This window comes from Crocuta crocuta, unplaced genomic scaffold (genome assembly GCF_008692635.1).
Source record: "Crocuta crocuta isolate KB4526 unplaced genomic scaffold, BGI_CrCroc_1.0 scaffold97, whole genome shotgun sequence".
In the NCBI taxonomy this organism is placed as follows: domain Eukaryota; kingdom Metazoa; phylum Chordata; class Mammalia; order Carnivora; family Hyaenidae; genus Crocuta; species Crocuta crocuta.
In genome coordinates, this window is record NW_027531999.1 from 2,100,764 (window position 1) to 2,116,605 (window position 15,842).

Consider the following 15,842-nt stretch of genomic DNA (forward strand, 5'->3'; position numbering starts at 1 on the left):
TTCAACTTCAAATTTATTTTAATGATATGTACAGGAGTTAACAAATTACAATTAAAACGGAATCAGTTATGTTACTTCCACATAACTTAAAATCATGCAACACTGCATGGTAAAAACAACAGCTTCATTCATATACAAAAAAGTATTTTTTGAGACTCGTGATAGTATATTGAATTTTTTGACATAAGCTTTCTGCAAAGAGCACTTTATAAAAATGTAAAGACCTGATTAATCAGTTAATGCATTATTAGGAAAGATAATAAACACATTATTAGTAAAGTGAGGTTACAGGCAATTAATTTTAAAATTACACAAGGTACAGGGTTGAATGTAGTCTCATGAAATAAATGGTTAAGAAAATAGTTCTGAAAAAGATCTCATATTGAAGCTATGTACTACTTTTGTCAAATCAGGTTATATAAATCAACAGTCAAGTTTCTTCAGTTAAAGAAAATACGCCTATCCTTTCTTATACTCATAAATAAGTACTTATTATATAGTCTTTATATACAAGTGAAGAAAAGTTCAATGTAAAAAATATACTGCCAATCCACTTATTATGGTTGAAATAGCTCTTTTTATCTACACATTAAATTGCATTGATGAAAATATCCAATTTAAATCACATTCAACCAGCATAAATATTTAAGCTGAGTACTGTTGTAAACAAGAGAGAAAAACAAATTCTTTTATTTCATCACTTGGGTAACACAATCTACTTCTCAGCTTAGAATGCTATAGAAAGGCCTAACATTTAATTTAATCAAATCCAAACCCCACTAAACTTAGAGTAAACAAAGTGAATGTTTTTCAAAGTGCATAATTTCCAACTCATCCACTTGTAATATTTATCCAATTCCAGTTCATCAGCAAGAAAATAAAACGTACTTGGCTATAAAAATACTAAGGAATGTTATTGAAAAGGAAAGGCTATTTGGTAGAAGTAACTACAAAAATAATTAGTTTAAATCTTTGTAAAGCTTTAATGCAAGAAACATCAGTACACTTTCTTTCCATAAACCTTAAAGCATGATCAATACCAAGATTTTAAATTTCCACCTTTCAAGTACTTGAAAAAGGTTGCAACAAAGTGTCTCTTCAAAAATTAAGCAAGAAGAATGATCATGCAGGTGTTAATCTGCTAACTTTTGGGGACACTGATATCTGTGTTGGGCTGTCATCTCCGGCTCCACTGGTAGCAAGTACAGGCAAGGAATCACTCTGAAATGTAGACGCAGGACAACTAGTCAAGCCAACGCTTTCATCTTCACCGGTGTCTGAATCTGGTGTTGCAACTTCACTGTCCTGAAGCCCCAGGATCTCACAAACCGCTTGTGGCAATTCCTGAAGTTGCAAAATCAAACAACACCATCATTCATTACAGAGGAAAAGTAATGACAAAATAACACTTGGACTTAAGACTACACTTATTCCAGAATCTGAACAGTTATTTTAACAGTGTAATTGTTACATATCTTCTCACAGGCACCTTCTTCAAATGAAATCCTAACCAGTTTTCTCCTAAGTGGTTCCCTGATCTTTTATTCTGAATTAGTCCCTCTCCACCCCACCCTACCACTCCCACAAATGTAAGTTTTCCAGTATTTACAATTTATTTCATTCTCATTATTATTATTATAGTGTCTTAGATATTAACTGAGATCTTATTTACACTATCTTTTCCCTTAATACCCAAGGTTCCTTAAAGAAAGAAGTGTCTCACTCACATATTTTGAACAGAATAGCTACCAAATAAATGTTGGCAGAAAGTGAACCGTAAGTATTTGGAACCATGAACAAATGACACAAAAACCAAAGAGGCACTCTCATAAAAACACAAAAGCCAAAATACATCAGAAGAGAATGATTCAGTTCAAATTCAGATCGTAACACATCAAATTTGCTTTGTTTTCAGAAATAACTGAGAGCTTCACTAATACAAAAGTAAAGACATTGACTGATACTATCCATTTAATCATTTCTGATTAGCATCTGTCTTTATTTGGGGATACCATATTTAATATGAGTCCTAGTCTATATTCACTAATTCGACTGGATAATACATCAATCAATACTTCAATTCTACAGCCCCTTTAGTTGTTGCAGAAATGTTTTCATTATTTTTGCCATTTTGCTGCACTCTGTTTCTTATCTAGCCTAATTAATCAACTATTTTCAATTAAATGCTGTAACTCCATAATGGTGAACAAAATGCTAGCCAATACTTGGTGTCTGCCTTCAATCTGCTAAGACTGCCTTTATCTTACTTCGATGAAGAAAAATTCTTTCTTGATCAAAGCCCACCAAAATCATACAAACAAAAACCCCTTACAATTATTTAAAACACTGTATACCTTGCATTTTACCATCTGTAGAGAAATTGCTTCTGCCTTGCATAGTATATCTTCCACATCAATTTTCATGGACAATTCATTGATATGCTAAAATGAATCCATAAAATAAAATGATAATTGAAACTAAAAGCACTATATATTCTACTATATAAACAACTTATTACCAGTTATATTTCACTGCATATAAAATCTATAAAATAAGAATATTCACATACTACAAATATGCAGGAGGTTCAATATATCTTTCCATTTTCAAGTTAAAGAATAGCTAATAAACTTATGGAACATTTAATCCAACAGCTGTCCCAAGTCTACCATCTCAAAGTTATAAGCAAAAGACAATTAGTTTTTTTAGAAAACTGAACTACATTAAAAGAGCATTTGTTAAATTTCTCTTTCTCATTACCCAGGTAAAAAATAACTGGCCAATATGTATTCAACAAACTGTCATTCTCAGAGAGTCAGTCCTAGTACCAAGGGTTACTGATGTAATTTAAGTTTTACTCAAGGGATTCAATAAAGCTCCAGGAAGTGTTTTGTGTTATCAGTACCACCAAACAGAAGAAAGAGCCAAAATATTAAAATCTAAATTAAAGGAATAACTACCTTAAGTATTTCATTAAAGCCATAATGCTTTTCCATTATTTGCTGCTTTTCTGATTCCAGAATAGCACAACAGAGAAGAAGATGAAAATTTTTACATGGCAGTTCGGTCCACATTACCTATAAAAAATAGAACTATTTAGTAAACTGTATCAATTCTAAAATATTTTCCTCACAAAAACAATGCTGAACTCTAAATGACTTCTATGCAAAGCAGAGGGTACCTAGATTGGGGTCACTGATTTTCTAGTTAGGAAATGAGGAGTAGAGAAGTCTTAACCTTTACCTACGTAATGACTAACATCAAGTTCAACACTATGTGAATATGATGAATTCCAAATGTGGCCCTTTAAGTAACTACAATTAGCAAATTGCTGACCCTAACCTATATGATGAATGGTACTAATTAAGAAGCTACATCCATGAGTTTAAGTTTAAGGGTTAGAGGCACTTTCAGTATTTCTCTGACCCTTCAGTTTCTCACTTTTAAATCATCTTCAGTCTTGCGGTTGGGGGTGGGGAGGGAGACCGGAGGTAGGAGCTAAATCCTGGATGGAAAAATTCAGTTAGATAGTGCATGAAATCAAAACCACCCATGAGAGCTCTACATTATATTACATAACACAGAGTGTCCCTGATTGTGACAAAAACTGAATCAACTACGCAAAATTTATACCCAAATGTATAAAACACTTCATCAATAGCTGCATGTCCTAACTAGAGATAATGACCTCAAATTTAAGGCCTTAATTGCCTCCTGTTAATGTACAGAATAATATCTTACCTGAAAAAACTAAAGACCCACACAAATAATACCTGAAATGTTTTTACTTCGTCAGGAGTAAGTCAAGTTGAATAATTTTCAGAGTAAATCCCATTTTTGAAAGTTTAACTACAATGCAATTAACCTCAAAGTTTTCATTAGAAGTTCAATTTATTTGGTAAATAGATTGAGAATTATTCTAACTATACAGTAGTAATATTCTCAATCTTTTAAAAAAGAAGCTGAGACATTTATTTAATCAAACTGATAAACTTTAAAATATGATTCCATACAGAGAATAAACTGGTGGTTGTCAAAAGGAAAAAAAGGATGGGTGGATGGACAAATTAGGTGAAGGGGATTAAGAGGTACATAATTCCAGTACAACATAGGGAATATTAATCAATAGTACTGATGTAAGCTTGTATGGTGACAGATGGTAACTATACCTATCATGGAGAGCATTTTGTGATGTATGTAAATGCTGAATTGCTATGCTGTACACTAAACTAATATAATACCATATGTCAATTATACTCTGATTTAAAAATAAAGAGGGGTGTTTGAGTGGCTCTGTTGGTTGAGTGTCCAACTCTTGATTTTGGCTCAGGTCATGGTCCCAGGGTTGTGGGACGGAGCCCCATCATGGGCTCCATACTGAGTATGGAGCCTGCTTGAGATTCTCTTTCTCTGTCTTCCCCTTTGCTTCTCCCCACTGCTTGCACACTCCTTCTCTCTCAAATAAAATTTAAAAGTAACATAACCCCCCCCAACAAACCAAAAAAGCCCCACAAAACAAAGAAACAAACAAACAATAAATACATTTTTGAAAAGTACAATGTTGCCAGCAACATACTTACTGGAAAATTAGACAACCCTCAAAAAATAAATTTTCATTAAATAGGATTCCAGGTAAAGAACAGGTGTGTTTTGCTTCTAATTTCAAACAGAGGAAGTTATCCTACACAAAGCAATGATCCTTCAGTGAGCATGTCACCTTCTCTAATGATAGTCAGCTATAAAGGAACCAATTTCCAGCTATAAAAGCCTCAGAGGGCACAGGGATTCCACTATATATAAGTCTATTCATTATCCAAATGGATTATTTCCCCCATTCCTTCCTTAGGAGAGTTTCTGTAATCCTTAATCTTTATGAAGATAAGGTAGCAATTAGTCACTACACCAATATTCTATTTAAAAGCACAATGATTCGGGGGTGCCTGGGTGGCTTAGTCGGTTGAGCGTCCGACTTTCACTTAGGTCATGATCTCGCGGTTCGTGGGTTCAAGCTCCGCGTCAGGCTCTGTGCTGACTGCCAGCTCAGAGCCTGGAGCCTGTTTCAGTCTGTGATTCCCTCTCTCTCTGACCCTCCCCTGCTCACGCTGTCCTCTCTCTCTCTCTCTCCTAGAAATAAATAAAACATTAAAAAAAAAAAAAGGCACAATGATTTGTTAACAATTAACAGAGATTTTGGAAGAATATAATAATTTTTTGTTTTTCATCAAGAGTTACCCTGGGTGCAAAATGAAGTAAAAAGACATACACCAAAAACATGATCATGAATATCCTCTAGAGTTGGGGACAGGGAAATGAGATGCGGTGGAGATTAAAGATTTTAGTTATAATTATTTTTCTTGGGGAAAAAAACCCCTAGAAGTAAATATGGAAAAATGTTTACATATGTTAAATATGGATAGTGGAAAGTTTGTTTTTAATCCACAATTATGTTCCATCTCCTCAACCCAAGTAATTAGCTAAGGTAATCAGGTCAGAGTTCAAGTTGACTACCAGTGATTAAATGTGACCTTTCCTATCTTTGGTGTGCACATACTGAAAATAAAGACCTTTTATCTCTTCTTGAGAGCGACCTGGCAAAATCTATCAACAGCCTTAGAAACTGGCTACTCTCTGATTTAGAGGTATCTTGAAATTTGTTCTAAGGACATACTTGGAGGTATCCATGAAAATTTGAATATTAAGATACTTGCCTTAGTGTTAAATATGATGTCATTGCAACACTGCTGGTGCAAACAAGCAAAATATATATCAGGTAGAAATTAAATGGTCGAACGGTCGTAGATTCAGAAGATGTTTGTTACATTATTAATATTTTTCTCTAACTTCAATTTCTTTAAAAAAGCGAAACACAAGTCAGCTCCCTTTCAATACTTCAGACTACAAACAAAGTGCTATCTAAATGGACTGGCCTGTCATGTCAAAACTTCTTGAACTCTATACAAACCTAGACCAGACTGTAGCAGAGTCTCACATAAAGTCAAGCCTCCCAAGGAAAGAACACAAATACAAATGGTCTAGAGAGAACCTGTTCTGTGAAACCTAGTGGCCCCAAAACCTCATGAGGATTGTGATTTATAGAAAAATGCTCCAAAGACCAGATATTCAATTCAAGATCATAAAGTTTTAAGGAAAGACCACAAAAACCATCAGAATTTTATAACATACTTGCTTTAGAAATTTCAGTTAGACTACTATAATTCATCTATACTCTATGGAATAATAAAGTGTTTCTTTCCATAATAAATATTACATTTGTATAATAATTTAAGAACTTACCTCCCATAATCGAAGAATATCTAGAAAACTAAATTCCCTTTTAAATCTGATTAAAAGCCATCTGAAGCAAAAATAAAGGTATCCAGAGTCCTGAGATTCTACACAGAAGAAAAAAAAACATATGTATGGATTACTCTTACATTAATTATCTCAGAATACAGTGACTTATTTCAAATTCAAATTTTTCTACACAGCTTAGGCTATTAAAGTTCTATAAATTTAAATGCCTTCTACTAATTCAAGGAAACAATTATTGACATTTGTATAAAAGAAATCCATAAAATAGCAATAATTCATTTTATGAATAAATTGCTTTAAAGCACGTTTGGTACCACACTTTTATTTCTCAGAGGAACTCAGGCAATAGCGTTAGAGTATATATGTATTTAAGACAGTTCTTTACATTTTTTTCTGTGTATCACCCTACAATTTGCTGGGTATATAATTTGATTACACTTACCTAAGTAACTGCAAAATCCACTGTCCAACAATCGAAGTAAGGTACTGAGTTGAATGAGCTGGGTCTTCATGCCTTGCATTTGTTCTTCAAAATTTTGATGCTTTAAAAGGAAATAAATGTTACCACATAAGTAATGCTGAATACATATTTTATAGTACAAAATCACTGATAGCTAAAGCAGGAGTCTAAGGACAAATGCTGGATTTATACCACACTGGTTATATTTTTTAAAAAATCACAACAAATTAAAAAGCTAAAGCAACATTAAAAAGGAGGGAAGAGAATCCTTGGAATCAATAAGGAATACTTTTCCTCTGTTCATTTGACTTAGATAAAGAAGAATGCAGACAGATACACTTATTTCTTACATCAAATAAGAAACTTGGTGAAAGAAATACACACTTGGGAAATATACTTTTATCAAATCACCTACACTGGTAAATATTTCTGCAAACTGTCATATAAAATAAAATTAATTTTAGCTTTAACATATACTTCATTTTAATGAATTACTTTATTTCTTAAATTTGATGACACTAGGGAATGTGTGAAGTCAAAATCATTTTCATGGCAATTCCAAAATATTATATGCATTTTGCACTTGAAATTCTTCCCCAAGTATAAAGGGATATATGAGTAGTGACACAGGAGCAGATAAGAAAATCCAACTGTCTTCCATTAAACTAGACATTAAAGAAAATGGAAAAGAATCCTTCTTCTCAGGAAATTGTTTGAAAAAGTTACTTTTCATTAAAAAAGTGTTATAGATGTTAAGGTACAAAGATTTATTGTTATTTTTAAATAATGAATACTTATATATTTCCCATTATTAATTTTTCATATGATAAACATCCAGATATATAACCCACAGACAAATGCTCTCAGAGACCTCAGTAATATTTAAGAGTGTGAAGGGGTCCTGAAATCACAAAGTTTGAGAACAGTTACGGTTTACATACTTTAAATATTAATCTCCAAAGTTGAGAAAATTCCCTACCAAAACTTAGTCAAGGGTTGGGAGGTGGGTGGTGAGACCAAAATAACTGGAAGGTGCCTCAGGTCATTCTGATCCCTTTTATCCATGTGCCCCAACTCCTCAATTGTAACCTACTGTCCCAATGCTTATAAAAATACCTAAGGACAACATCTCCTCCCTCACACTTCTTTTTTTAGTTTTGGAGACACAGCATTGCTCTTGGTTTAAAAAAATAAATTAATTAAGGCTACTGACTCTCAAAAACCTGATTTTTCTTTTATGCCTTAAAGAACTAGTTTACTAGATGGTCACAAGCCTTTGGGATACTGTTTCCTCTCCTTTACCACACAGACCTGTAAGCCAAAGGCAAAATTAACTTTTTGATTAACAGCATCATTTTTATTATGACAGCCAAAGGGTAGAGTTATTTTGGGAGTACCAACATGGCACACTCTGCTATAAAAAGAAGCACTCCCAAAATGATAGAAGACAACTTTGGAAGGGTAGTTACTCCTGGAGAAGGGAAAATTAGATCAACAATGGATATACAAATGGTTTCAATTGTATTGTAAATAAATATGTGTGCATATACACATACACATGTATATTCATATACACATGCTCATATATATCCATGTATATGTATATATACACATGCGGTATATATGAGGAGGGAGGTGAGAAGGACGGGAAGAACTAAATTATATGACAAAACAAATGGGTGGGTAAGAAAGTTCATTAGCTCATTTTGCTAATCTTTCTATAACATTTCTAAAACAGACACAATCTATGTCTACACCTACATTAGATGGAAGTAAATATAACAAAAGTAAATCTATGGATACTAGGTTCAGTCATCACAAAAGAAATAAAAACTTACATGAAATAAAGCTGTAAAACAAGAAGAAGGAGTCAAATAGCAATCTAGATTTAAGGATACCAAACCAACAGCAATGCAATAAAAAATAATCATGCAGATTATTTTGATTGCAACGTATTACCCTTTTATTCAAATATGAAAATGTTAGTAGACAATATATGAAGAGATTTTTTTTAGAATAAAGACTAGAAAAATCCCCAGACCAACCTCAATGGAAAAGGCAAACACAGAAACATTTACTATGAAAAAGAAGAATTTGAACCTTCATACACAAAAATGACAAATAGACCGTAAAGTGTAGATTACAGATGTTCAGAAAGAAGTCTTTACATCTGAGGCCTAAATGCATGCACAAGTCTGTATGCACGCATGTATATAATGGAATCATAAGCCAATTGTTTGCACATGCCAGTATTGGCTCAATTTTATGAAAACTATTATTGTAAAAATCGAAATGCAGTCAGTATGCTCATGTGAATTCTTTTGGAATACTTACTATAAGTGTCTAAGCACTGGGGAAATATTCATGTGTTTATTCTACAAAAATCTGTTGCACAAAAACCTCATGTTGGCATTAGGAAAATTCTGGAAGCATACCAGAGAACTAGTTAAACAAAGACATGAGCCTTTTATCAAGGAACATACTAGCTCTAGTGAAAAGAGGATAAACAACAAAAACACAAGAAAGGAAGACAACAGTTTTTATACAATTAGTATCAGTTGTACAGACCTTTATAACAAATGCCTCAGGTTTCTAGAGCACTTGGGAGTAAATGGAACTAAGAAGGCAGGTAAAATCAAATCAATCAAATAGGTAAGGAAGACAAACTATGATATTAGCAGATTACTGCAATTAATAATCGTTCCAAATAATCCAAAACATTAATTCCTGGTCATGACTATGTAACCTGAAATACTTATTAACTTAATAGTAAAAGATATTTTTAAATTATCAAATCTTATCAAATATGCATTTGGAAAAGGAGAAGAAGAAGTGAGGATGAGTTGGAATCATGATAAGAAACTTGAAGAAATAGGTGTAAGTGGGCAAAACTGGAAAGGCAAAGAAAAATTGGCACGCTAATTCCCAAGACAGGAAGAATAGATGTAAGGAAGACAGAGAAGCGTACTACTTCTAAATTCCACATCTGTATCCTAGAAACTGAGTTAAACCCTATGTTACAGGGAAACATTTTAAATGATTATATATTTAAAACCTTTATCCCCTTGCAAGCAAGCCATTTGAATACCCAACAGCAAGGTCCAGTGGCAAGTGTTATCAGTTTTACTCTGAAACAGTACAGTGACCTATGTAGTCAGGTCTTTGGATTTCATATGCCTTTATCTACTCTTAGCCCTCTTCTATTTTTTTTTTTCTTTCTAATAGATTACTTGAGAAGCTGTTCTATTTTATTTCCCTGTTAATACTCTGTGCTATTGTCCCAGAATTCTGTCTCCAAGATATATCAGGGATAGTAGATAAAATGTTCTTTGTAGTAATACGTATACATAAACAGTTCAACTCTAACAATCACATGCTTCTGAGAAAAGAACAATGAATTACTAAGAAAGTGTCACCATTATAAATAGTTCAGAGATCTAGAAGAAAAATCAGTTACTCTAATAACAAAATCCAAAAATGTTCACAAAAAGTAAGGATATTACTTGGCATGACTAAGCTTTATCTCTGAAACAGCTGATATGAAGTTCAACTACTTCACAAGAAGTGAATTCATCTACTTCATCAATATTCTATAATGACTCATAGCCTTCTGCAGGACATAAGCATTTACTGATATTAAATCCTGATTATTTTTGTGTTACAGGCACTTACTATCTACTTCTTGTATTAAAAACAATGTCAGTATTTTCAAGTCCTTTGAAAAGACTATTTAAAAAAGAAACAAACCAGGGCACCTAAGTGGTTCAGTCGGTTAAGCATCCAACTCCTGATTTCGGCTCAGGTCATGACCTCACAGTTTGGGGGTTTTTCTTTTGTGCACTGACAGTGCACAGCCCGCTTGGGATTTTCTGTCTCTTGTCTCCCTCTCCCTCTGTCCCTTCCCTGCTCTTGCTCTCAAAAATAAACATTTTTTAAAAAAACAAAGAAACAAACAACATGGAGCAATTTTTAAGTTCCACCATAACTGGCTAAATATAAACATCAATCTTATGTAATAAGATTATACAACTAAATTTTTTAAAATTAGTTTGATTAAAGGAAGGAGCCCCCTGTTCTTACCATTTGGTCCATATAGGAAGCAAAGCACCAAAAAGCATCCACTTCATTTTCCATCACATATAAAAGAGGGGAAAGTAAGTCACTCATTCCCTGAACATACCCTAAGAATAGGAAAAAAAAAAAAAAAAAAACATGTCTCTGAAAACCTAAGATTTATGTAATCCTTCTGTGCATATCATTACAATTTCACCTAAAATTTCATCTTTTCTTTGATTTCAGAAACTGGTAGCTGTTGACATTTACCAAGAAAAGAAAATAAACAAGGAGGAGGTATAGCAATCAGGTAAAGAAAGAGGAGTTGTCATAGACTGAGATGTCAAGCAGATATATAGTTGCTATTTTATATATACATATACCTATATATATACATATATTATATACATATATGTGTGTAAGACACAGATATATAGCTGTGTCTTAGTGTGGACATCACTATCAAGAGAGGGTAGTATTATCAAAACTTAATGGGCAGGGGCACCTGAGTGGCTCAGCAGGTTAAGCATCCAACTTCGGCTCACGTCACGGTTTCACGTTTTGAGCCCCGCGTCCAGCTCTGTGCTGACAGCTAAGAGCCTGGAACCTGCTCTGGATTCTGTGACTCCCTCTCTCTCTGCCCCTCCCCTGCTCATGCTCTGTCTCTCTCTCTCTCTCAAAAAAAAAAAAAAATTAATGGGCAAAATTACTACGATTACTAAACCCAGAGGAACAGCAAGTATAAGAGTATATACCCATTTGAGAAGGACCAGTCGGAGATAAGTGGACAAAAAAAAAAATCAAAAGAAAAAAGTGTTGTAAAAGTCAAGTTGGGGGTAGGGGACAGGGAATTTCAGTGCCCAAGTAGTCAACAGCACCTAAAGGCCATGAACAAGCCAAATAAAATAAGAACTTTTAAAAAGGGCCCAACTGCTTTAGCCACAAGATCATTGGTAATCTAAACCAAAAGTTTAAACTTTTCTTTTAAATTACTTCTTTTAAATAGTCCTATCTATGTTCTTCTTGCCTTTCCTCTTGTTACTCTACGCACAACCAATGCTAACAACTGGGTTTAAACCATTCAACACCTAGTACCTGAAACTTCTACTCTGACCTCCTTTCTCTGGATGTTGTTATAATTCTGTCATGACAAATACAGCCCTTGATTAAAAAGAAAAACTGTAAAGTTTAAGATACAGGCCCCTCACTTAAAAAGTCTTGGTTTTGCTTTTCAACTGAACATATCAAGCTTACTTTTTATTTAGTTCCACCTTATGAAACTTTCAATTTTCTTAACTGTTTTACAACTGATTTCAGATTTAAGACACACATTCTTGAACAAAAGGGCAAAAGTTAATATGCCTTTTTTACATACAGATTATCATTCAACTTTGGTAACTCTGTACATCTGTATATCTTTGTAAAGTTACAAACAGATTTTTTTCTAATAGTAGCTTGAATTCATGGAAAATATAGTCTTTCATGAGCAAGTCCAAAGTTTACATTCTTATCATTCACAAAAATCTATGTGCACTGAAGCCATTAAAAGAGTATATAATTTAAAAGGGAAGAGGAAATTTCTGCTAGATATGATATACAATTCTGCATCTCTCTTCCTCATTTTTAAATAAAACTTTAACAAATGACTTCAGGAAGCAGGTAGGCCAGAGTCTCTTGAGAAAACTTCAGATTAGAGATATTAACAGAGAGACAACTCAGATCACTTCGGGATCACCTTACAAACAAATTTATCTCTATCTGCTCTGAGCCTCTGCCCTATCATCTACTCCTATGTTCCTATCAACCTCTATCTACACAATAGCCTGTGGAAAAGTATGGCTCTACTTGCATTAGCACGGAAGAACACTTGGGTTGCCATGGTGGGCATCTAATTATTACACTGCCAGACAACAAAGTTACCAAAATAGGTGGAGAAGAGTGGCAGGGAAAAATGGCATATGATATGATATCTAAATATAAGTATTTCTACAAATTTATCACAGGCTTTTTAAAAATCCTGCACACTTGTGATGACTGGTTTTATCTATCAATCTGAGTGGGCCTCAGGACACTCAAGATGCCTGGTTAAACATTATTTCTGTGAATGTCCTGAGAGTGTGTCTACAAAAAATTAGTGTCTGATATGGTGAATTGATGAAAGCAGATCCCTGCCCCCCGCCCCCAAAATTTGGGTGGACACCACTCAGTCCATGGAGAGCCTGGACAGAAGGAAAAGATGGAGGAAGGTAGCACGAGCTCTCTCCCTAGCTGTTTGAACTGGGACACTGATCTTCTCCTGCCTTTTAAAGCTCCTGGTTCTCAAGCCGGCAGATCTGAACTGGCATCTGCACCACTAGCTCTCCTGCTCTCAGGCTTTCCCGGGTCTCCAGCTTGCAGACAGCAGACTGTGGGACCTCTCAGTCTCCAGAACCGTGTGAGCCAACATCTCAGAAGAAATCTTTTTCTTTCTTTAGCTCCCTCTTTCTCTCTGTGTATGTTAAAATATACGTAAACACACAAAAAACATATAAAAGTACATACTCTTAATGGCTCGGTTTCCTTGGAGAACCATAATAAAAAACACTTCTAGGAAAGAGTAAGTGGGTTAGAAGGAAGACTAAATTGTTACCATCAGAACTTCTCTAAATGGCACTGACATAGTGAATACAATGACTAATATAAAGGCTAAACCAGGGGCACCTGGGTGACTCAGTCAGTTAAGCTTCTGATTTCAGCTCAGGTCATGATCTCACAGTCATGAGAGACTGTGAGCCCGTATTGGGCTCTGTGCTGACAGCTCAGAGCCTGGAGCCTGCTTCGGATTCTGTCTGTCTCTCTGCCCCTCCCCTGCTCACGCTCTGTCTCTCTCAAGAATGAATAAATATTAAAAAAAAATTTCTTTAAGAAGAAATATTTTTATTATAGATTGTATACAATCAGACCTAGTAAAGTAGTACTCTTTTGCACTTTGCTGAATTCAGATAAAATTTCTTTCATGCTCTAATTGGTTTAGCCTTTATAAAAAAATTTTTTTTAATGTTTATTTTTGACAGAGAGAGAGCACGCGAGCAGGGGAGGGTCAGAGAGAGAGGGAGACACAGAATCTAAAGCAGGCTCCAGGCTCTGAACTGTGAGCACAGAGCCCAATGCAGGGCTTGAACTCACGAACTGTGAGATCATGACCTGAGCTGAAGTCAGACGCCCAACTGACTGAATCACCCACACACCCCTATAATAAAAATATTTCAAAGTGTGCTATTCAAAAGATTACAAAGCACCTTTCATCTAGGAAAAAAAAATGCTTTATTATAAAGTTATAATGAAAGAAAATTTCTAAGAAGCTAATTTAATCATTTAAGCCTTCAGCTTTCATATGGGATCACTACCATATTTCTTATACAAGTCTTAGCTGAAGCAAGTAGTCAAATTAATCTTCACACTCTAGTTGCTTTTAATCTATTTTATTTTATACATGATGTTCTTTGGGGTATGTCATGAGTTGTGGGGGTGGAATTAATGTACAAATTCCTTTTAATTAAAGAAAGATTAAAGCTGTTTAAATTAGCATTCAGTGACACTAAGATATTGCAGTAGTGCTGACTGATGCACATCTTAATCAGCACTACTACAACTTCTCAAGAAGTTTCCTAAAATTATCGCCATAGCAAATTTGTTTCAGAGGGGGGTGGGTATGAGAACTCCTTATCCTAGCGTACACTTTCTTACACTGAAAAGAAAAAATTCACCTACATATATATAGGTCAATTTCCAGGTTAACTGAACCTTAGCCCTCAGAGTATCAAAAATCTTAGAGGAGTTGGAAATCACTTTTTTTTAATTAGACACTCTCTGCCTTCTTACATACGGTATTTCAAATACAATTTAATGTCTTACTGGTTTTAGGATCATCCTTATGTACATACACAATTAAAAAAGATACCTCCCATAGAAACGTCCTAAGTATAGTGTCTTTGCACTAATGAAAAATTATTCTTCCTTGAGTTCTTCTGTCTGCTTTTGGTAATATTTGTCTCCTTCCTCACTATTAATGAGGTTGTATTCAATGTAAATGTAAATATGCCTACACTTCATCTATATCATCTATGAAGCCAAACAACTCAGTATGATAGAATTACCTACAAGAGTAAATTTACAGCTGCCCAGGTTACTTTGCCATGAGTAAAAAGGCAAGAAATTTGGTCCACTGCTCTATGAAAACTAAACTGGCTTCTCACAAGGCCGGAGTTCTTAACAGGAACCGTGACTATGTTTCAGATAACTTAAGTACTTGACTAGAAAGAATGGGGGATTAATAGAGACAAATGAAGATAGCAGTTTATACAGTTAGCTGGTCTGAGACTATGCTCTGAAAAAACTAAGCATTCACAAACTCCTAAGAATATGCATGAATTCCTATCTCAAAATTATCATCTGAGATTACAGGGTAATGCCTCCATTCCCTAAGACAATGGTCCTATTTCCTACAGTAAAATGGCAATGGTCAGTGTGGTAGATGTATAAAGGTAAAAATGCTAGCCTGAAATAAAGACCTGGGTCTCTACTCCAGTCCAATATTTACTACTTGTACAACCTTGAGTCACTCTCTGAATCAATATAACCTTGCTCATAAAATTGGGATGATTTCCCCACTTCTTAGAAAGGCTGCTATTAGAGTCAAAAATCAAGTATGAGAGCATTCTCTAACCTGAAAAGCACTACTCTACCAATAGGTTTTCAATGATCCAATTTGAGGCTCATTATTTGAGGTGTAATAGATAGGATTAAATTTTACATTTTAAAGAGAAATCTGTGATTTTCCGTTTACTGTCACCAACAAAGCTGATGCCAAGATCCAAAGAGTTTACATCTTCCCCTAACATATAAAAGAAGCCAATAGGAATTCACACAGATACAAACAGTGAAGAAAATGTACCACATTTCAAGGCTCACTTAGGTTTTAATACACTAAATACCTAATTACCTTTTCCAAAACCTTTTCAAGCTCTATTAAAATAAT

General features: G+C 34.4%; 1 protein-coding gene across 2 annotated transcripts in view; it reads right to left on the reverse strand.

Moving 5' to 3' along the window:
• TBC1D15 (TBC1 domain family member 15) overlaps positions 1-15,842 on the reverse strand; it is a 72,580-nt gene continuing 56,738 nt past the window's right edge. Inside the window, exons 12-17 of one of the 2 annotated variants that reach the window (XM_077775194.1) lie at positions 10,853-10,953; positions 6,755-6,854; positions 6,295-6,392; positions 2,961-3,077; positions 2,355-2,441; positions 1-1,344 (exon numbers count right to left, since the gene is read on the reverse strand). In XM_077775194.1, the coding sequence (XP_077631320.1) occupies positions 1,123-1,344; positions 2,355-2,441; positions 2,961-3,077; positions 6,295-6,392; positions 6,755-6,854; positions 10,853-10,953 (725 nt within the window). In that variant the 3' untranslated portion in view covers positions 1-1,122. Of the gene's footprint in view, positions 1,345-2,354; positions 2,442-2,960; positions 3,078-5,708; positions 5,850-6,294; positions 6,393-6,754; positions 6,855-10,852; positions 10,954-15,842 lie in introns of those variants that run through there. The other variant, XR_013337854.1, reaches the window with a different exon arrangement.